Here is a 23,151-nt window from a genome sequence, read left to right on the forward strand (position 1 = left end):
GTGATTTGCATCCAAGTTTATTTTGAAATTCCCATCTCCCCCTGTACAAGAAAAAAATGACTTTTCACAAAGGCAGCAGTGAACTGTCAGTGATAGTACTTTTCTAGGGAAGGAAAAAAAAAACGTAATCACAGTGTCTCTTTTCTTCTTTTAAATATTTCTACTGCTGTCATCTTTGGCTAGGTTTCCGGTTGACAGCTGTCTGTCAAACCCAATTCCTGTGAAGCGAAGGTTTAAGCCAATAGAGCAAAACTATGGACTTTAAATTTAATAATGCCTATGCAGGAATGTTCTGGACCATATAACTCTTCATTAACAACAAAAGAAACAAAAATAAGAATAAAAGTTGAAATAAGAATAAGCAGTCTGTGTTTACAACACAAATGAATATCACTGCCTGGGGAGACAGCATGTCGAATTTCATAAAATTGTTTGGACAAAAAATAAATCTACAAAAATGGAGCTAGGTAAATATTACACAACAGTAAACATGTTCTTTTTTTTCCTTTTTTTCTTTTCTTTTAAATGCTTTTCAGTTCACCTCTACACAAAACCAAAATTCTTGGTCTTAATGGCTAGCAGGAGTTTCTGTTTGAGGATCTGTTTAGAAGAGTAGAGTGGCACGTAGAGACGGGAGATGCAGGTGTTGGCGGTGGGGAGGTGCTGGTCGTCTGGGGGCCGGATTGTGATGGAGGGCATGGGCTGGAAGCCTTCCTCACTCGCTGGCAGAGATGGGCTGGAGGTCCAGAAGTACACCTGAGGAGAGCAAACGCAATCATCAACACATGTTTCCCATTTTACTTTTCTTTTTTTCTATTAAGATTTTTAACAAACGCAGAGAAGAAAACAATCAGATTTAAAAAAACCTTGTATTTCCAATTTTGTAAATGAATGTAAATCAAGACATTTTTTATTTGGAGGTGCAAACATTCAAATTCGCTCAAACTTTAAACATTTATTTGAGTTTGTACTTTAATATTTTATAATACTTTGCTTTGTTTTTGTCAAATTTACAGCGAAGCTGAATACACCATCAGAAAGAGAGTAATCCATGAAAAATCCCTTTTTAAATACATGTTTCATCCAATTCTTTTGATCAGATTTGTTTTAAGGACAAAGATCGTCTTCCGAGTGTCTCTTATTGCACCATCTGGTTTCTGCTTTTAAACATCCACAGGGTTTAAATAAAAACAGCCCTTTGATTATTCCAGTCAAATAGATAGACTTACCAGGTCTTGCCTCTCAGTCATACTCATCTTTTCCACTATCGACCAAAACCATCGTTTGAACTGGAGCAGTTTGTCTGCATTCTCCCCTGTGAGACAGACAGGGTTTTAGATAAAGATCTAGAACAGCTCATGTTTTTATTACAGGTGGATGTTGACCTCAGAGCAACCAACCTGATTCATCGTTGAAAGAAGTGAAGCTGATCAGCATCTGGACATTGACTTCTCCACAGCCGTTCACCAGCAGCCTGAAGTCCTCGGCTGTCAGGTCCTCCAGAGCGTTTTTAGGAAGTACGTCCAGCAAACCCTTCCTCATCGCCTGTGAAAAATCGGAATCTAAATCAGCCTTTGTTCTGCCGACAGCCGTTCCACACAGAAGAAGGGAACTCACATGGAGCGGCTGCTCGGCCACCACCAGCATCCTGTGCTCTGCGTACCGCCTCACATACTCATAGACGTTGAGAGGAGTCACTGGCATGTTGACTCCACCAGATACCAGCTCCACCTGGAAAAAGAAAAACATTTTTAATCTGAGTTCAGGACAGATTCTCCAACATTTAGACCTGGAGCAGCAGAGAACCAAGAATCTGCACTTAGATTACAAAAACCTTCTTCCAGGCGTGTCCGAAGTCCGGCCGAAATTCAAATTTTCACCGGACCGCGAGCTCATGTCAATAAGCCGCGGTACTTTCTAAGAACTGTGTGTTCAACTGCTTGATTGTGATTGGCTGAAAACAAAGGCAGCTGCTTCCAGGACAAGTGGAAATTGGCTTTTTTGAAACAAAATAAATTGAAACGAAAAACAACTTTGTCTGCCTGAAACCGTGGCTGTTTTTACAGAGTTTAATATCAAGAAGCATTACCAGACAAGACATGGCAACTCTGACAAACTGGGACGGAATGGTGCGGAAAATTGAAGCAACTGGAAAGTGTTTTACGACACAGCAGCGTTTTTCACAAGAACCCGCGAGTCAAATAAAAAAATGCCACAAAAGTGAGCTACGTAGCAGTGTAGGGAAAAATCTAGTCAGCGATATATTTCATTTGGCGACATTTCTATCGATTTAAAATTCTGAAAAAACAATATTTATTTTCCAATTTATTTATTTTTGAGCGTCCTTCAGCAGCTGACTCTTTTTTCCTCTGAAACCCCGACCACTAGTTTGCAGCAGAGAACACTGAGCTTCTTTGAGCAGCTCTACACCACACAAAACAACAACAAGATCTCAGTGAAGCAGCTTGTTTTGTTGTTATGTGACATGAACTACTTCTTTTTTATGTAGGATGGGTACAGAATCAGTACTCTGAGCCATGTTGCTGCTAGTATCATAAAAACGTGGATTGCGGCGCTTTTTAGCTCAGATAAGAACCAGTGAAGCACTGCAGCTGTGCAGAGGCTAATGCTCAGAACATCAGTCAAAATACTGTCGGCAAAGCGGGCCAAAGTTCTGCAGAACCTCCCAGCAATAGATTGTAGTCCAGCGACCTGATGGATCAGAGTGATGTGTACAACGCTCTGGAAAAAGGCCAACGTCATGGCGATGGTGTGCGAGAAAGCTGAGCTGCAGCTGCAGAGCAGACTGTCATGGAAATAAAGCATCTTTGCCACATGAAAGCGTCTCCTTCATCTGTCATGCTGCTGCATCATCATCATCATAACACTTTATTGATGTTTTTCCCCTTTATTCTTTAAGCACCATTCTTGGTCCTAAACCATTGAAAAGTACTGGAGAAGCTACATTTAGCAATATTGAAAATAAACAGCACTTTAATTCCTCCTTCAGGCTTTTAGAACCGTATTGGTTAAGTCACATTTATCCTATTTTTTTTTCTTATACTGAAAAATATTTTGTTCCCTTTAAGAAACCAAAATAAAATAAAAGCACCATGACTTTTCTTGGATTAAAGCAAATTATATATGAGATACAGTTGCAGTGCTTAACATTGTGATCATTAAATAAAATACATTTTTATCATTTTATTACAATGAAAGGCATCTTAATAATCAGGTAGAGTTTTTTCTAAGTCATACTCTAAAAAAGAAAAAGAATGTGTTTTCCGATACAATATCGGGATACGTATCGTATCGCCAGACTCTTGCCGATACGCACCCCTAGAGCTACGAGGTAGAAGCACAAAGATCTGCAAACCTTTAGCCGATGGGGAATTTATTTAAGACTGTGATAAAAAGGATTTGAGAACATTTGTCTTGAGAAGAAGCAGGAGTTTGCTAATGTTTGCCTGGAACACTGTGGTCCGGAGACTTGAAGACATTTCATCTGATATTAAGAGACAGCTGGAGGTTTTTTCCACTAGCCTGTGATGAAAGCACAGACGCGTCCCACACCGTTCCTTTTTTGAGAGGAGTGCGCCCCGATGACGCTCCAGGCGGAGCTCATGGGGCTGCAGTGTGACGTTGTCAACCTTTACCGCCAGCTGGATGAAGGCAGATGCGAACATTCGCTAAGAAAATGCTGAGTTTGTTTGTCTCCACATAGTTGTGCGAGAGAAGACAATTCAACAAGAACCGCATGAGGACGGGACTAAGAGACTCTTTAGTCCTGAGCATTAAAACCACCGTTTTGAGCCAGATCCAGCCTTTTTGCCACCGTCAAGTAATATGTTCAGTCTTCTGTGGTGAATGAATTCTAAGATTGTAGGGTTAATTTGTGTGTTTGTACTGTGTTAAATTTTCCTATTGAAACAGTTTAAATGTTTAATAGTGAATAAAACGTTATATTTTTATATGAACCCAGATTTAATGTTGATCAGTTTTTATGTTCCAGACAGACTTTTTCTTCATTTTGTTTTTAGTCTTCAAATGTGGAATTCAGTCATTTTGGTTCAAATGTATTTAGATGCGTTTGTGTTCTATATGAAGAAATTAAAACACCACGGCAGTAAAATAAACTGATCATTTGCATTTACCGTAATTTCCGGACTATAAGCCGCTACTTTTTTCCTGCATTTACAGCCTTGCGGCTTATTCAGTGACGCGGCTAATTTATGGTTTTAATTGGCGGCCGCCATGTACGTACTTTCGGACTCAGTGAATGGTTAGAATTCTCTATCTAACACCAAGCGCAAGTCAACACACCTCTTAGCAGCCAAACAGCATGGACCTCACTTCAGGTCTTAGACACTTCAGTCATGGTTCAACATAACGAAACACGCATGCCCGGCCGCATCCCAGAATCCTTTGGTGCCATTAGACCCAACGTGCACGTGATCGCCACTACAATATGATGCAGCTTTCAAGTTAAAAGCAGCGTGAAAAAATCCACCATCACCAATGGGTTTGGAAAAGCCGGTCAGCTGCGTGACGGAGAGAACAGCGCATGGAGGGAATTTACCTCTGAGTCATGGTGACTCGGCTGGCTGCACGTAAATATGTGGCAATAACATCAGCCTTTATTTGGTCGGGACACGACTGTAAACACAAATTGACGTGGTCGTGTTAACGGTTTCTAAGGACTGAGCGGAGTTTTGCATTGAAACGCTCACAGCCTCCGTGTGAGCTGGAGACTGCGTGTCGTGTGAGCTGCGGGGCCGATGGCAGTCTGAAGGCTCCCACACGTAACAACGCATCCGCCCCTCATACACAAAACGTACAGTTTTAAGTCCGATTGCTCTGCACAGACACGATTTGCTCCGTTCACCGGCGCAATGGGGACGAAGCGCCCCTCCCTGTAGCCGCGCTGGCCAGAGCTGTCGGAGTAGATAGGAAGGGGAGACAAGGAGTGCGCGGGAGCGCAGAGGCGTCCGCGGACCAACAGTGTTTGTTGTGGAAGGAAACTTCTGACCCACGCGCCGCGAGGAGGCGCGCGTATCGCGCTGAGGCGCGCGCTTTTCAGTCGTCGCTGCTTTATTTTACTAGCGTGTTATTTAACCAGCCCTGTTACTCCCAAAACGCTGCCGCGACACAAGCGGAAGGAGAGCTGTACCCGTTCACCCCTCCATGCACTGCTGCTCCTTGCTCATTCTTAAACACGCACAACAGAATGGCGAGCCGGGCATTGGCCCTGCCTTTAGCCCCTAAGACTCATGGGAAATGGGGGATTGCGGATGTAAATTTCCTCATCATAACTGAGGGATGTAATGTTGATTATATGGTTACTGTTTGTAATTTTATGTGTGATAGCTAGATTGTCAATAAGTAAAAAAAAAAAAAAAGAATGAAATAAAAACACCATAACTGAGGAACTTGTGAACAGAATACAGGTCCATGCTGTTTGGCAGCTGTAGATATACTCAAATACATGAGCCTGAGGCAAAGCTGACTCCACCCACTGTGTGCTAATGAATCACACTCACTCTGGGAGTCAGGACGTAATTTGTCAGGATGACAATGTTGCCTAATACATGCGGCTTGTACTCCGACGCGGCTTGTGTATGTATAAAATAGGTTAAACACGTGAAAATGGGAGGGTGCGGCTAGTAATTGGGTGCGCTTTGTAGTCCGGAATTTACGGTAATCTTATTACCGTAAATTAGTTCAAGAATGCAGGCCGAATGGTTGGCCCTCACTAAATCTGGTCTTCTTTGCAAAAGGTTTGGACACCCTGCCTCATGCTGTCAAGATTCAACTAAAAGGAGATGTGTTGTTGGAGAAAAGTACTCGAGTAAAAGTCTGAAATGATTCTCACAACTACTCGAAGGAAAAGCTCCTTTGTCTGACATTTAATGAGAAGGTTAGTTTTTTAAGAATATGATTCCAATCTTTTTAGCATCAAGTCTACCCGACTCAAACCTGCTTCCATTTGTGTATTCAAAACAACTTTTTTAAGGAATTGAACCCAGCGGTCTAACATTTCGGAATTACAGAAAAATGAAACTTTAAATTGATAAATAATATGAGAATGGAACTTGGATGGATATTAGTCCTGATGAGAATCTAAGCAGACCTAATTGGGTGGTCTTTCTGGAGCACTAAACGGACACTCTCACCTGTCCAGCTCCTTCTTCTTTACACAGATCAATGGCAAAGGCCAGATCCATGGCAGCAAAAACTGCATCGGCTTCACCGGTCTGGGAATGGCGTATGAGCTGCCGCAGGCTCTCATACATGACAGGGTCAAAGAAGGCAAAGTCATGCCAGTTCACCTGCAGGAAGAAGAAAACATGACGTAGCAGTTCCTGAGTGGAGCTGCATACACAATCAAGCTAACACTCTCCTACCTTTCTGCCAAGAAGCACTTTAATGACGTGTCTGTTCAATGTGATTGGACAGAGTTCATTCTGCAGCAGGCATAACCCCAGTATTCTGCGAGGACACAGCATTATTGAGCTCGTTTTCACTTTTTTATGCCACACATCAACTGTCACGACCCGTTCACGTCTTTTACCTGCCAATATTACGAAAACAGTTAAGTCTGGCCTCTGTGTTCTTTCCAGGCCGAGGGGAGTAGAAGCCCCGTTTGCCGGGCTGGTAGAAGAGCGGCGCGTTGTCGTCCCCGTCATCTGGGTCATCGAGCTCCATGTCAACCACGCTACGTGTAGAACCATGACGTTTACGGTTCTCCTGTTGCTGGAACCATCAAAGAGATAAAAACAAGATTCGATATTAGAGTCTTTCAGAAAGATTATTAAAAAGGGTTCACTTTAAAAAAAAATTGCCCAAGCTGAGAAGCAAAAACTAGTCATCCACACAAATACTTGAGCAAAAAGTAACTGATGACAAAGGTAGTTAAGTAGAAAGTTTCCATGGTAAATTCCCGTTCACCATTCGTGGTCTCGCTGTTTCACAGACTTTTTTTTTTTTGCCAAATCTATAAATTAAATACTCTACTATAAATTTTACATTTCCAGGGAAAAAAGTTGGTGTCAATGCTGAAATGTAAGATTTAAAACAAAAACTGCCAAAGTTTTAGCTAAAATAGCTGCAGATAAGGAAGAATGAGCAAAAAAAGAAAAGCTTTGTAAGCTAAGTGCTCATTAGCTTAGAAAACGCACAAAAGAGCCAAACAAACCAGTTTAATGCCAACAATACATCACACTTGATAAAGCAATGAGAATGAAGAAATTAGCTTAACGAGCTAGCTTACGGCTGTCAAAGAAAGCCAAGTCCTAAATCAGTTCAAAATAAAACGGTGTTCTCTAAACATTGTAAACAAATGCATTTGTTCTGCATCAACAGTACGATGTGAATAAAAGCTGGATTTTGCTAAAGATGGCTGGCCATCCCTGCTCCTCAAGAGCCTCAAAGACTCCTGGTTTCCAGCTCTCTCTGGACTGCTGCGTGCTGAAAACCTAAACCAGGTGTGTTTAGTCAATCAGGAAAGATGGTCACGGAGAGCTGGAAACCAGGCAGGACTGTGGCGTTGGAGGACCAGGGTTGGATGGAGGCAGATGATTCTCTGTGGCGATAACTAAAGGGCGAAACCGAGAGGTGAGGAAGCAGCTATCTTGATTCATTTGGTCAAAGCTGAAACACCAGTACATCCTATTAACCCCTGCTCTGCAATACATGTAAAAAACACATGCCTGTTCTAGACCAGTGTTTTTCAACCAGTGTTGAAATTGCCCTCATTCACTGATCTAAAAACATTTACCATAGGGTTGGGCGATGTCCCCTAATTTGGCCGTTGACGATGTTTGCTGTCAACCATCGGGATGGACGATGACATCGTCCGGGGGGGGGGGGGTATTTTTTCGTTCTTATATAACTGCTATTCGTTATTTTGCTTTTTTCATTTTATTTCCCAACTAATGGTTAATCCGCGATGATCCAGTATAAACTGAGGGAAGTGACTTTAACGGAAAAAGTAACAAACAAAATAGAAAAGAAGTAGTCCGCTCCCGCACTTAGCGGAGTGGACCGGCGGAGTGCGGATTTACAGCTTTGTGTTTGATGGGAAGGGGGGGGGGGGGGGGGTACATGAGCGGTATGTGTGGGAGATTTAGGACTGCGATCCGTCCCGCAGCTCTAGGGGTACTAGCTACCGAACTCAGAACCGGGTCTAAACGTGTGTCTGAGCACAGCACGGATCGTCAGCACACACAGCGGTTTGAGCTTCAAAGCAGAAATGTCGCTCAGTCCTTAGAAAACATTCAATCACGTGGATTTGTGTTTCCAGTCGTGTCCCGACTAAATAAAGGCTGATGTTATTCACAGGATGCACTGCCACCCAAAGCTAATGTTGTTAGCCCGTGTTAGCATACTGCTAATCCTGGCTTCGTTCAGATAAAGAACTGACCACACGGATTAAAATTCAAATGATGAGCAAACAGGTGTTTCATAATAACCGTAACATTATTAAAAGCATGTTTAGAAGATCATCTCGTATTTTACCGAGCTGACATGTCAATATATATAGCCGCTCGGCGCTGTTATCGTTTTGTATTGAATTGTCATATTCAATAAAGTTTGGAAAAAAAGCCGCTCGGCGGAAGTTGTATCCCCTTCCGGTTTTCAAACTGCGCATGTGCGAATACTGCGCATGTGCGAATGATTTATTCCGACCGAAATTGTGACCTTAGTGAACGTTTTTATATTCTGAAAACATTTTTCTGGGCCCATCTACACGGTTGGATTCTAATCCGACCATTGATCCCATCAAGATATTTTGTACATGTAACCGCGGCTTATGGTGTCGACGCGCAACGTGGCGGGGGCGTGGCATCACGATGGTGGTCTCTCCATCGGGATGTCAGTCACCCATCACGATGGACGATGATATCGTCCATCGGCACAACCCTAATTTACCATCTCCAGGATATCAGCTCTTTGTTCATCCAAACAGGCCATGATAAAACACTGAGAAGTTAGGAACATGAAAGATCATAAAATTATTTTTTCTTTGTGTTTATTTGATTCTATTAAAGACATTTTGATAAGAATGACGGTACCGCGATTTGGCTGCAGCTAAAGCTCTGTTTAAGGAAAAGTCCCGCCCCTTTAACTGTCTCCTTCTTGAAGGCTTAATCATACGTCATCGGTCTGACCAATCAGAAGTGGTTAAAGTCTCCACTTCCTTGTTCCAATTTAGCTCATAAAGTCTCTCCGTTCCAACAAAAATACCAGCTAAAGCTCGTCTTTAGCGGTGTAGCTTTCCACAGAATCCGATATCAGACCCGGGAACAAGTGAACAAAACATTGAAGCTCAGAGACGCTAGTCTTTCTGCCCTTTTGCGGCAGTTTTCACACTACATCTCCCATGATGCATTGGGTTAAAGGGACAGCGTCTTAGCGTACGATGAGTCGTCCTTAAACGTCTTGAAACCACAACAAACACACATCAAACCGTTTTTGAATTTTCTAACTTAACTTTTATTTCATCTTTTAGAAAAAACAGCCTGCTTTTTCTGCAACAGTTATCACAAAAATGATCTTGAGATTGCGGGGGGGGGGGCTGTCGATCAATACAGACCGAGTTTTTTTTTGTTTGGATGCTGGTGTGCCGCGGGGTCTTTGTCAAGGTTAAAGTGTGCCGTGGCTCAAAAAAGGTTGAAAAACACTGTTCTGGACTTCTATTAAAAACTGGATTAGTGTTTAAAAAGTGAAGAGACAGTTAAAAGAGGAGTATTTGCGGCAGCGTACTTCCATTGAAAATCTCAATTTGAACTCTTTGATTTGTGATCAGTATTTAAAGTTTAAAATTAGGGCTGGGAGATAAAACCATTATATTTATCGCAAAATAGCTTTATCTCAATGGAAAAATGAGTCTATTACGATAGCCAGTAATTAAAACGAGCATTTTAGCAAATGAGTCATGTTTATTTACTCTCCTTTTGGTGAATGGTTTTGTTCTGTCCTCCTCCACCGTCTACACGTGAGTTAAACAAACCCATGCAACTTGAGAGACGCCCCATCCAGAAAAAATAAATAAAGGAAAAGCTCATAGTCTGTATTGATCTACAGTCCCTCTACAATCTCACGTGCATTTTTGTGATAATTGTGACAGAAAAATCTGGAAGCTGCAGCTGTTTTTCTAAAAGATGTAATAAAAGTTAAGTTAAAAGATTTAATAACTGATGTGTGTTCGTTGTTGTTTTAAACGTTAAGAGGAGAGACTCATTGTGCGCTAAGACACCGTCACTTTAACCCAATGCATCATGGGAGATGTAGTGCTGAAAATCCGCCGACCGCAGAAAGACGAGCGTCTCTGAGCTTCATTGTTTTGTTCACTTGTTCCACGGTCTGATACCAGATTCTGTGGAAAGCTACACCGCTAAAGACGAGCTTTAGCTGGTATTTTTGTTAGAACTGAGAGACTTATGAGCAGAATCAGAACAAGGAAGTGAAGACTTTAACCACTTCTGATTGGTCAGACTGGTGACGTATGATTAGGCCTCCAAGAATGATTGGTGGAGACAGTTAAAGGGGCGGGACTTTTCCGAAATCAGAGTTTAAGCTGCGGCTAAATCACGGTACTGTTATTCTTATCAAAATGTCTTTAATAGAATCAAATAAACACAAAGAAAAAAGTATTTTACGATCTTTCATATCCCTAACTTCTCAGTGTTTTATCAGGGCCTGTTTGGATGAACAAAGAGCTGATTTCCTGGAGATGGAAAATGTTTTTAGATCAGTGAATGGGTAATTTCCCACGGCACACCTGACCATCTCTCGTTGAAAAACACTGGTCAAAACTACCAGCAGAAATGCTGATAATCTGCTTTTAGTTCCTGGATTATTCACAGGATGCTGACAAAACTGTTTCTCAATTTTATGCTCGTCATGGAAAACTTGAAAACAGAATTTATCTGTGGTTTTAATGTTTTGTTTTTAAATAGATCTGATCAAACAGTTTAGTGTTCTCTTTTATTTATGTTCTCTTGAAACTTAGTTTGTAAAATAAATTCCTTTTCTTAGATATCTGAAACAAAACGTGCATTATGTTCCATCAGTGCATCTGTTTGTTTAAAGTGTGATAGATAATAAATATTTCAATCTAAACAACCTGCTGATGATTACACATTACTATTATTTAGTTAGTATTAAAGTGTTCAAATCTGACAAATATAGTTATTGGGATTCCATCGTGATACCGGTATCGCCTGATATGGAAAAAGCTATATCAGGATAAAAAAATGCTCTATTCAAAAGTATTTTCACAACAGCCTAAATTTAGACCAAAAGCTGAACAAAATCATGGCTAAATTCTTTCCACACCTGAAAATACTTCGGTGTGGTGTGAAGTAGAGTATTCTGACTTACGTGTACTTTCTCTCTAAAAGTTCCTTCAGTAAATGTAACTTATTACTAGCCCTATAAGAATCAGGCAAACTAATCTAAACCTTTAAAAAAGTGAAGACGTGTGAACCTGAGCTTTCTCTGGAGCCTCGGGGAGTCCCAGATCCAGAATGCTGTCTGCACCATTTTCCCTGAGGAGGACACACAGTGTGAAAATGCTGAGACAAGGCAGAGATTTAAAATCATTTCTTTACCACCTAATTTATCATCCTTATGTTTATCAACTTTACAACTTTCAGTTTAAGTCACTAAGCCACAAATCTTTTTGTTCATAAACTCTGGTATAAAAATAAAAATACTCAAAAAATATTTAATATTATTATATTTAGCAAAGAATGAAATTAATCAAGAGCTTTAAAAAACAGATTTCTACTTCTTAGAGACCCACTCCAAAGAATGTGGTTTTTTTAACATGTTCTTGTACCATTTTTCTGACAATGGAGGAGATATTTGAAGTAAGTTAAGTACAAAATTACATTTCTGAGTTTTTTTTCACTCAAATCATTGTGAAACAGGAGCACACAAATGAATGCAGTTAGAAAAAGATCATATTTGTTTGATAGAAAACACTGAGCGGGCCACGAGCTTCCTGCTCCGCTCAGGAATAGGGAGGGGAAGGGGGTGTGGCAGCTACACCGCAAAGGCCCCGCCCACATTTCAGAGATGAATTTCAAATCAACTCTTGCCGCTCTGCAGAAACCTTGTCCTTAAAAACGACTTAAAAAAAAAAAAAAAACTTGCTAAAAACTCACTTTGAAAATAGATCCATAGATGACTGGAGTGGGACTTTGAAGCCATCACTCATTTAGATCGCCAGTTTCAAATTAAAAGCAGATCCGGTAGTTTTAACCTCTTGAGAAGTGAGCTAATATTAGAGCTAACCCTCCGCACACGTAGTCACAAAGCCCACGTTGAAGTACAGTTGTAGTGATTTAGCCCAAAATGTGATGTTCACACACTTTGTGTCCTAAGGTCAGCCAGCTAAGCTAAACATTTACATAAATTCATCCAGAGGTTCATCAGTTTTTTTTTAAAGGTGGGTTAAAGGTCAAGTGTATAAACAGTTACGGCATGCTTAAAAAGGAGGCTTTTGCAAATGTTTTTTTTTCTTTTGTCATCATGACGCTGTAACTACTCAGTAGAAATACTTTTGATTTGTGAACTTAAAAAAGTGCAGAACGTCTGGAATTTTATCGTAGTTCAACCAAACGAAAGGTATTTTTGGAGTGAGAGTCAACATACCTTCCATGCGCGATGAGAAGCTCCATGGCCTCTTCCACTCTGGCTCTGAGAGAGTCCTCACTGGCCAGTAGCAGCAGCAGCTGAGCCGGAGACAGCTCCAGCAGCATGCCGGTAATTTTACTGGCAAACGCCTGAGAAGACAAAAACAATGTCCCCTTGTTTTTGATCAGTTCATTGATTCTCAATAAGTATTTCAATGTGAAGATCAGCACGTGGAATCATAGCTTGTCAAAGCCCTGCCATTCCAAATGCTCATTACCGGCTGCATGGTGTGAACTCTGGGGTACAGCCTTTCCCCCAGAGCCTGTCTGTGTGCTGGAAGAGGGTCGGGCTCATCACTGGGGTTTCCTTCAGACGAAGGCCTGAACGGCCTGGTATCTATAGAGAGTTGCCTCCTGGAGTCCCTGGATCCATCAACAAGTTTGAATTAGCATCGGGGTTTTTCCTTCTGACACCACAGGCGCAGTGCTTACCTGTCTCGGTCCCTCCGCGATCCCGCTCGAAGCCCTCCACTTCTCCTCTCCCTCTCCCTGTCTCGGTTCCTCAGGCGTTGCATGAGGTCTGGTGGAACGAGTCAAACGCAGCAAGTTCATTTGAAGTTGCTCTTTAACCAAAGACATATTTTCAAAAACAGCTGCAACTGTTTTCAACACAAGTGCAACACCAAAACAAAGCAACACAATCACGTTCCACAATGTGCAGTAGTTTCTATGTGTAGTCATACTTGAATTGTAATCGTGATGACACGTACTGCTGGCCTGCATGCCCTTGCTGACACTCTGAACACAGTCCAGGTTGGGTAGCTTGTCGTTGGACAGGAGTGCCAGCGCGATAGCCGTGTAGAAGCTGCGGGCCACGCCGCTGCCCTCTCCGGGCTCGTCTTTGAAGGTGACCTTCACCCGGTGGACGGCCATAGGCGTTGTTGTGCACCGCCTGCCAAAGTGCGCATTGAGCTGACGCATGGTCTGCTGGATTAACTGGTCTCGATCACGGTCCACCTCCAGGGCCAGGTCACGCGACTGCAGGTTCCTCAACTTCTCCATCTCCCGCCGGAACTTGGACTCCTTCACCTCAAAGCCGCCGAGTTCAGTTAGAATCTGACATGGATGAGAACACGACCATCTCCATTTGAATGGGTCAAACGCGTACTGCACCATTTTTGTGTCACACGAACTCCCCAACATGCAGAAATGATTTATAGCAAACTCTGAAGCTAAACTTACAGATCCAGGCTCAGCTCCGACGTCCTCCATGAAGACCCGACCAAACAGCTCCAACGACAGACGCCAGCGGCCCAGTAACATATCGTGAGATATCATCATCCCCATGAAACTACAGTGAGGTCTGGACACACAAAGGAGAACCAACATTATCATGCTGAACACTATTCAGTAAGCTGTGAAGACAGACTGTCAGGAGGATGCAGAGTAGAACAGGATCATCTTCTACATTCCAGCTTGGTGATCGATGCTCACCTGAAGGACGGCAGCGGAGGACCGTCGCTCTCAGTGAGGCCGATCTCAGCGAGCAGGCTGCTCTTCAGCTGGGCTGCGAGGTCATGAGGCGAAGGCCCAGGTTTAGAAGCCTCCAGCTCCTGCTCCCCCAGTGACTGGTTCTCAGCGCTCCTCTGTCTGGTTTCCATGTTCATGACGTTCTTCAGGTTGGCGGAATACGACATTTTGGTAGGGAGGATCTGATGGAGCAGAGTGTTTTGATGTAATGTCATTCGTTTTCTCCTCAGGATGCTGTAAAAACGACTGAAAAGAAACTGAAAATGGAACAAAGACCAGCAGCTTCTGATGTCCTAACTAAAGCCAGTGCACACAAAGCTCTGCCAAAAAGTTCTGTCTTAATTTACACATGTCCTGATTGTTGTGCACAGAGTGCTTATGCCAGCATGTGTGTCCAGTGAAAATGAGTAGTATACCTGGGAGGGGGAGGGTAGAGAGGAGCCCATGTTTACCTCCAGGCAGTTTCTGTCCATGCTTCCATCAGCCAGGCCTTTGGTTGCCATGTAAGAGGACGAATACAAGCCCTGAGAGGGGCGTCCAAACAGGTCCTCCTTTCTGGCATTAGGCTGTGGAAGAAATGTTTGAAATACGTTTCACACCAATGGGAATATTTACATACTATTGAGTCCAGTTAGTGACTGGGGGCTTTGCCTGTCTGCTAAAAAATGACGCTTAAAATGAAAACCGGACTATCCTCACGTAGCTTCCTTTTTTTAGATTTTTGTTTGTGCCATCTTTATTCCTCTGAGAATTTGTGTGCGAGTAGAAAAAGGTAAAGCACAGAGTAGTGAATAAATTTTTGAATTGGGGAATTACAATTTCATACAGTAACTAAGGCAAAGTAGTCAATTACTCTTTAAAAGGTAATTTACCCAACACTGGATATTAATACCGATACAGTCCCAGACAAAAAAATCCAGCAGAAGGTTAAAAAATGAAACAAACATGGAGCAGACTAAAACGGGTTGAGATGTGATTTCTTCTGATCATTATCAAGTGTGGGTATTCTTGAGATTCCAGTCTGAGCAGCAATGCGGCTCCCATGACTCAATCTACAGCATTTCACAAATTCTAACTGGTTGCTAAAAGATTTCAACAAAATTTTTTAGTTTGGATCAAAAAGGTGCTGGTAAAGTTAGCGAAAGCTGTTCTCAAAAGCGCTAACAATGTTCTGCCATCGACCGATGTTTTTCAAATCAGACCTGCAGCAGATGGGGCTGGTCTGCCAGCGGAATGGCCTCTGCCAGAGGGACGTCGAAAGGGTTGGGAGGGATGCAGCCTAAGAAGGTCATGGAGTCAGAGCGGCGGAAGAACGGGTGGTTTTGACCCATCTCAGCTGGAACCGACTCCTCATCCTTGTCCTGCAAGGTTGAACCTAAAAGATCAAAAGGTTTAGTTGACAAAAACACACAAACTATACTCTGTAGCTAACACGGTTACAGATCTACTCATTTCTATGGTATGCAGGGAACTCTGAAGTAAAAGTTTGCTGCCTGTGAGTGAAGAAACTGCAGCATACTTTTCATTCATTTAGTACCTCGCAGCAAATAATCCATGGATGCAGGAAATTAGCTGCACACGCGATACACGAGTGAGACCCCAATCCCTAAAAAAAAATTTTAGGCCGTTCTTTGATTTGATTTCATGTTAAAATGAATCAGCTAAAGTTTCTGCAGAGCGGCAGGAGTTCGTTAGAAAATTCACCAGTTGGCGTGGAGAAAGCCCGCTCCCATTTCCCATCATCCATTTGTTTTCATGCTCTCCCGCTAACTTACAGCCCCTCAACCCCAACCCAACATAAGCGGCACAACAGAAATGGCAGCAATATAGGAGCTGTCCAGCCGTACAATTTAGATCCAGATTCCAGCTCAGACGAGGAAAACAAACGATGTTCGTGGATCATTTCTGGCTCCATTCTGACAGTGGATACATCAGAATGGAGCAGAGCAGGGAGACTTTGGTTTGCAGTAGTAACTTAATGAAACACCTACAAGCTTTTTAACAAAAGCCTTTTTTCATCTGCTTCTGATTCACAATGATTTGAATAAAGAAATATTCAGAAATGCAATTTTAAGCTTAATTTTCTTGATTTATTTATCAAAAAATGCAATGTTTAAAACACAAAAAACAGCATTTTCATCAGAGAGGAATAGTTATTCAAGATGAAGCTTTTTCACTTTAACCACTTAATTTGTTCACTCACACTAATCCTGTTTACCTAGATCTGTATGTGTATCTTGTGGATCCATATTGTTTACATGTCATTTTTATGGATAGTTTATGGATAGTTTATACTTGCAAAGTTTTAATTCCTTCTTCACTTGTGATTCTGTCTCTTTCCTGTTAGTTGTTTTAGATCAAACATGTATGCTGGATGACCAAATGTGTAAATTATAGGTAGTAAATGACTAAATATTAGTTGTCTGCCTTACTTTGATTAGTGTCCTCGTCATTCTCGTGCTCAGAATCCTCATTGTCCAAACCAAGTTCTAAGATTTCTCGGTTTCTGAAATGAAAAGAAGATCGTTTGATTATTCACGTGTTTCTAAACCTGCTCCATACATCGGTTTAATGCGTTTTAGCATGTTGGCCTTTCATTTTACCTCTTTCTATCCATTTGGGGGGTGTCCAGGGTGGTTTGCTGGTTCATAGCCTTAATCCAGTATATCAGAGCCTGGAAAACATAAGCTACGTGTTTCAGCGAGCACACGTCCAAGACAGGAAGCACGTCAGAATGCTCGTCGTTGTGGGAGCGCATCAGTGACAGAGCGTAGTTCAGGAAGTCGCCCCGAGCCGACATCATGCCCTGACGAGCCGTCAGCAGAGTGGCTGCTCTCCTGAAACAACAACACAACAGCTAACTGAACTGTGCTACAGTTAAGTCAGGTTTACTGCTTTTGAAGTTTAAAACGTTTTTAAAACATGCTACCAAATGGTGTAGAAACCGTACCTTCGTCCTTCCAGAGTGCGGAGGCTGGCCTCTTCCCGAGCGGTCATGCGCTCCCGCCGCGCTGAGTGCTGGGAGGCGTGCAGCGGGTGACTGGGGTGACCCGGGTCTCCAGCAGACGACAGGGCTGAACCGTATCTCAGTTGGGCCTCTGTGGAGTCCATGATGGACACCATCCAGTTCCAGGTGGGAATCAGCTTTTCCTCCACGTAGTTCTGATGAAAGCAGAAGGACGCCGCTTCAGTATTAGATAATGCAGGTGAGGAAAAGTGCATCATGAGATTTCCCTTTGCTTAATTAGTGCAACTCATCAAAAAAGTTCAAATCTATCAGTTTTTTCAAATTTAATGTACCGTAGTCATTTGATTACAAAAATTTCAAACAGTGTTCTCTTGCTATCTCATGGTTCACCTTTCACGGTCTCGCTGTTTTGAGGATTATTTTCAGTGGAATTTTGCATTTTTTCTTGTTTTTTTAACAGTACACTGTTCTGCATCCTAATTGTCAATCAATCTCCATGTTGCATCTTCAATACACAATGTGTTAAGTTAGAAAAATCTACATAGATTTCCTATCACGATCAGATCTTTGTTTTCAGTCTATAATCCTGGACTGTTTTTCATACGAAGGTTTGAACTTTGAGAGTTTAAACAAGAAGAAAATTGTGAACATTTTTAATGAGCCTTAAAACATTTACTTGTCAGATTTCCCCTATGGAGGGCTTTTTTTTACCACACAAACCCTGCGATAAACCAGGGAACACTAAACCAAACCAGCTCATAAACGCGTTTAAAGTAGCAGCCATCATATCATTGTTACCTGTAGGTTAACTGCATCCTGGTAGGAGAGTTTTACAGCAGCAGGATACTGAGAATAAACCAGATGGTTGTACTTGGGAATCAAGCTCATCAGGTCTGAAATCTGCCTGATGACGATGCTGTAGGCGCGAGCCAGGCTGCTGGCCGATGTCAGGTAGCTGCTGGAGTTGCTGGCCTCCAAAGCTGCAGCCGCTGCAGCAGCACTGGAGCTGATGGCGCTGGAGCGGCGCAGGTTGGTGGGGTCGATATAAATCAAGCCAGTTGAGCTCGCTGCCAGAAAGAGATTACCGTCAGTTTATTGACTGTGGCCGCAGCAGACGACACGTGGGCTCAAAATGAGGAAAACGGTCTAACCAGCAGGTGCTGAGGAGCTGGAGGGAGCGTTCCCACTGGCCCTTTGGCTGGGGGTGTTCCTAACAGCCCACTGCATGGAGCGAGGAGCCTGGGCCGCGCTGTTGGCGTGCGAAGAGCTGCTGGTTCTCTCCAGAGGCTCATCCAGCAGGAAGGTCTCCTGGTCAACGTCGTCACTCTGACTGCTGCTGCTGTCCGAGTCGCTGGAGTCATTGGACTGAGAGTCATCCTCTGAAAAGAAGGCAGGGACACTGCTGGCGCCTTCAGTGAGGGAGACAAGGATGCAAACAGAGAGACCACGAAGGCAGTTTAATGCTTTAACCTTCACTTCCTCTAATCGATGCTTCAACAGGTTTAGGGTTAGTGAGTCACACGACTGAAGGCCGAGCAACAAGGAGACGACAGTGAAAACATCAACGGTCCGGACCACAGACGCATTCTCTGCTGATGAACCCAAACTCAAGTCAACAAATCCTTTTTTCCAGCTTCAAAATACAACAATACAAAACAAACAGACGAGCCTCCCCATAAAATACATGGCGGGGAAAAACACCATTATTATTAGTAAGACTCTTAACACAACCAGAAGAATTTCAACAAAACACCGCAACCTTTAAGAGAGCAACAAGCAGATTGTTATTTTGGTCAAAAATCAGCAAGACGTGTTAAGAGGGACTGCGTTAGTTTAAAATGAGACGCATGGCAGTGACACGTGAGGAGGGGACCAACTGAAGGAACTCTCAGGAAGAACAAGTGTGTGCACTTTGCAAATTCACTCTGGCCCTGACATCTGTGTATGCATTAAAGTAAAGAGGAGCTCCTACCAAAAATAGGAAATGCCAAGGACACCCTACTGCCTGCAAACGAAATACATCCAGCATTCAGCTACAGACCATTTTGTCGGCTGTATGATTAGCTCTCCTAACACAAACCGAGCTGATTTAGGGTGGAACCTGTTACAGAAGTCTGTTTATTCAAGTGTTGGGGGGCATTTTCAATCGATGTAAAAGCATTTCTCCAGAATATATATATAGAAAAATCATGAGATTTAAGTTAATGTTTCTGCAAAGAAAATAATGGTAAAAAAAAGAATCTTCCATATTAGGTCTTTATGGATGACTATGACCAACCTGCTTCAGAGCCAGCGGTTGCTGCAGTGACAACACTCCTGCGACCGCTGGCGTTATCCTGATTACTGTGGTTACTTTCACTGTCGCTCTCGGTTTCAGCTGCTGCCAGAAGGTCCAGCTCCATGTCACTTCCTACGGGGGGAACCAGAACAACATGTAAACAGGCTTTACACATCAGAGTTCCTTGGTTGACTGCAGGACTGCCATCAGTGGGAGTAGTTACAGAAAACTCACCATCCTCGTCGTGCTCATCATGCTGACCCTCCGCCTCTGCATTTTCCTCTCCCTGCTCTTCCTGGTCGTCATGGTGGTCTTCTTCCCCTGCTACTCCCTCCACAACTTCAACCTGAAGAAAACAACCTGATCATATCGACAAACAGGCAGGTTCATCAGAAGCCGCTCCATGCTTTGGCTCGTGTGGACCACAAGAAGTGGGTTTGGGGGGAAAAAAAGGAATACTATAATTTTTGGAGTATAAGTCACAGTTTTTTGCAGTTTGGCCAGGAGTGAGACTTATATTAGGGTCAACTTGCATGCAATTTTTAAAAAATAAATACGTTCATGTACTCATTATTTTCCCCACTAGGGGGCACTGTAGGTGTTTATCAGTATTTGCTACAGTACCTGAGAAGAAGTGCTGCTCTATTTGATTAGTGAGAGGAGTCCCAAACAGAGTAGAATCTGACTGTTTTACTCCTGAACTTAAAGATCTTTTTTTTTTTTTCATTGAGACAACAATAAAAAGATCCTATAATTTATTTTTGTTTTTATTTTGTCACTCCTCGGACTCTGGACACCAAGTCATCAAACTGGGTGACAGAGAGACGGAAGTACCGCTGAAAGCGGCCGTCATTCAGACGTCACTCCTGCATTGAAAATTGGATACACAGACAACGCTTTAATGTCGAAATGATGCTATAAAGTTTTGGCGGTAGCTCTTCTCACACAGCGACTAAGGAAAGGCAGCGAATTGGGCACATGAGTTGCATTCGGTGTGAATGCAGCATTACGCCGGCCTTGGCAACGTTGTTCAGAAGTATTTTTCTCCCAAAAGGGGACCTATACTCCGGTGTGACTTACACAGGATTTTTTTTCTTCTTTATTATGCTTTTTTTTTTTGACTGCTTATGCTCCAGAGTGACTTGTAGTCTGAAAAAGATGTCAATGAAATCCATGATTTGATTTTTCTTGTGAGTAGTTTGTCACATTTAATTTTTAGTTTTTGTAAGAATCAACGATTTTATTAGTAAGTCCAACTTAGCTCAGTTGATGGGGCTGCAGTACTCAGATACTCTAATATATGCAATCTGCTCCAGAGAAAAGGAGCACAAATGTGATGTTTGTGATGTGTTGAATTGTGATGCTGGAGATCACAGATTGGCGATATTCATAAATATAGTATAATAAAAATACACTTCAATATAATTATGGCTCTGAAATGCAGAAAATGAATGGATTTCAAGCATATACACTAAACAAACCGTGTGTGCTACTGACACTGGAAGTAAATACATTTTCAAGACAAAGTGTCAGTAAAGCTTTTTTATGTTGAAAGTAAAACTATGAAGTCATTTTTATAGATAAAAATAAAATGAGACTAAAGTTCAGTTTACTGAAATAAATTTTGAAAATTGATGTTTTAAATATATTGAATAAAGAATATAATGAGTATTCAAGTTAGAACGTTACTAAAATCTTGTGATGAAACGTCATGTGACGTCACACGCTGGAGAGGCCAGAACCCGTCTGGAAAATGTTCATCTCAAGTTTGAGAGTTTTTTGGTTGTTCCACTAAAGATGAAAAACAAGTTAGTTTACTCATAAAAATCAGTGAGGTTTAGGATTGGTTTCCTGTTGAAGTTAACCAGGCAGAAAATGCAGGAGTCCAGGGGCTTCATGGAGGTGATTACTGGAGTCCGTCACCAGTGTGCACTGAATGACACGCAGCCAAAGGCAAATTTAACTCTGAATAATATTGGGATGCTCCCCACCTCCTCCACATCAGCTGACACGATGTCGTCCTGCTCCTCGTCTCGTCCCCTGACAGGCTGAGACTGGCTGCTGCGTCTGGGCTGAGAGTTTCTGATGATATAGGAGGCAGCGGTTTGGCTAGAGCTGGGGGGGAAAAAACCCTGAGTGATTTCATCCAGAAATGTATATTAATTTTTTCTTTCATTGTAAGAAAACCAAACTTACCTGCTTGATTGGTCGGGTGAGGGTCTCGGTGGAAGCGGTTCCACAGAGAAGAGCTCCTCGCTGCCCTGAACCGCATCGATGCTCGTGCTGGCCAAGGTGAAAGGAGCCGTGGGTCGCGCTATGCCCATGCGGACGGGGACGATGAGAGACTCCGACACGTTACACAGCTCCTCCACAGCGTACGGGAGCAGGGCCTGGAAAACACGCCGGCACTTCCCAATCGGCTGCGGGATGAAGTTGCTAATTTAAGGAACAAAAAAGGGAGACAGAGTTAGTCCCATGAGTCACAAAGTCATTTTAAGCTGCAGCCAGATTTATCAGACACACGGAATTCTGTTTCGTCCTCCTGCCTTATGCCAGCTTGTGGACTGCGAAAAGAAACCGTGTTCTTACTTTTTCTTCTTTGACGATGCCATTTCCACGCTGAGAATGACGAAAACTCGCGCTACGGAGCGCAGGAACCTCCTGGTAACAATCACTGCCTCCTCTCTCCGGCCAGGAGTGTATTTGTTCTGCAGCTCTTTCACCAGGGTCCCCAGCAATGTGTCAATGAACTAATACAGAATCGAGACAATGATTTAAATGCATCCAAAACACCTCAAGAGTTTTCAGAACACTTGACATGGAGAACTGTTTATTCATTATGGAAGATCAATTTTTATAGATGAAAAAAGTGGACTCACTGTGATGTCAGGAGCACATTTGACAATGAGGCAATGTGTGAAACAGTCAAGGCGGATGGTGCCACTTTGTTGATTCAAGTAGACCTGTTCTTCAGGCAGGAGGTGGGCGATTCTACTGCTGGCACTAAGTCTAGGAAACAAGAGACGCATACAGATCACCAAACTGTGTGAAGACGAAGGATCCTGTTTCATTAACTGACAGATGAAAAAAACCTCAAAACATCTCTGGATCAGTTTCCCATGATGCATTGGAAAATGTCACCAAAAACAGCAATGCAGACATGAAACTAAGACAGTCAAACAATGACTAGAGGAACACTGCAGGACCAAAATCTTTTTATGGATACTCAAGTTTCATGTGCAGAGCTTTTTCCTTTCACAGAATTATTTTGAGAATTATAACTTCTGTGCCCATATGTTCTGTATTTACTGCACAAAATATTCAAACTTCCTGAAAATACTCCTGCCGACAACAACATTTCTACTTTCCTCAGAAACTTACGGGTCTTTGTTTTCCTGAGAACCAAACATGATCATTGATTTGAGGGCATTCCAGTCCTGCAGAACCCTCTCCAGAGCAAGTTGAGCAAAGCGAGGCGGTTCGAGGTCATGGTCAGGCATATCAGAATCTGCAGAAACGTTCAAAAAATAAGAAGAGGACAGATCATGTAAAAGGGCCTGTTCATAGAATCTGTGTGATCTGAACAAAGTGAAGAAGAAGAAACCTTCAGCGTTGGCAGCTTTGCGGTTCCTGTCTTCTCTGATGCGTGGTGGTCTGTACTGACAGTGCTCAACACTTTGTCTGGCCACAGTCTGGACCAGGAACAGTAATATATGCTCCCCCCTGGAGGA

The 23,151-nt window shown here is 42.6% G+C and overlaps 1 protein-coding gene across 21 annotated transcripts in view; it reads right to left on the reverse strand.

Annotated features, from left to right (window-relative positions):
* Position 1: 1 nt before the first annotated feature.
* Positions 2-23,151, reverse strand: part of ubr5 (ubiquitin protein ligase E3 component n-recognin 5) — a 43,716-nt gene continuing 20,566 nt past the window's right edge. For 3 of the 21 annotated variants that reach the window (XM_078933861.1, XM_078933846.1, XM_023964134.2), the window contains exons 30-59: positions 23,025-23,143; positions 22,802-22,928; positions 22,300-22,429; positions 22,010-22,170; positions 21,617-21,856; positions 21,412-21,535; positions 19,655-19,766; positions 19,421-19,552; positions 19,115-19,147; positions 18,294-18,521; positions 17,941-18,209; positions 17,125-17,336; positions 16,778-17,011; positions 16,607-16,680; positions 15,377-15,549; positions 14,591-14,740; positions 14,139-14,356; positions 13,887-14,007; positions 13,388-13,760; positions 13,137-13,224; positions 12,923-13,067; positions 12,664-12,794; positions 11,492-11,552; positions 6,572-6,753; positions 6,405-6,489; positions 6,174-6,329; positions 1,618-1,731; positions 1,401-1,545; positions 1,230-1,315; positions 2-756 (exon numbers count right to left, since the gene is read on the reverse strand). In XM_078933861.1, the coding sequence (XP_078789987.1) occupies positions 544-756; positions 1,230-1,315; positions 1,401-1,545; positions 1,618-1,731; positions 6,174-6,329; positions 6,405-6,489; positions 6,572-6,753; positions 11,492-11,552; positions 12,664-12,794; positions 12,923-13,067; positions 13,137-13,224; positions 13,388-13,760; positions 13,887-14,007; positions 14,139-14,356; positions 14,591-14,740; positions 15,377-15,549; positions 16,607-16,680; positions 16,778-17,011; positions 17,125-17,336; positions 17,941-18,209; positions 18,294-18,521; positions 19,115-19,147; positions 19,421-19,552; positions 19,655-19,766; positions 21,412-21,535; positions 21,617-21,856; positions 22,010-22,170; positions 22,300-22,429; positions 22,802-22,928; positions 23,025-23,143 (4,636 nt within the window). In that variant the 3' untranslated portion in view covers positions 2-543. Of the gene's footprint in view, positions 757-1,229; positions 1,316-1,400; positions 1,546-1,617; positions 1,732-6,173; positions 6,330-6,404; positions 6,490-6,571; positions 6,754-11,491; positions 11,553-12,663; positions 12,795-12,922; positions 13,068-13,136; positions 13,225-13,387; positions 13,761-13,886; positions 14,008-14,138; positions 14,357-14,590; positions 14,741-15,376; positions 15,550-16,606; positions 16,681-16,777; positions 17,012-17,124; positions 17,337-17,940; positions 18,210-18,293; positions 18,552-19,114; positions 19,148-19,420; positions 19,553-19,654; positions 19,767-21,411; positions 21,536-21,616; positions 21,857-22,009; positions 22,171-22,299; positions 22,430-22,801; positions 22,929-23,024; positions 23,144-23,151 lie in introns of all 21 variants that reach the window. The other 18 variants (XM_078933863.1, XM_078933854.1, XM_023964139.2 and 15 more) reach the window with 11 other exon arrangements.

This window comes from Oryzias latipes, chromosome 16 (assembly GCF_053564925.1).
Source record: "Oryzias latipes strain Hd-rR chromosome 16, Olatipes_Hd-rR_3.1".
Taxonomy (NCBI): Eukaryota; Metazoa; Chordata; class Actinopteri; order Beloniformes; family Adrianichthyidae; genus Oryzias; species Oryzias latipes.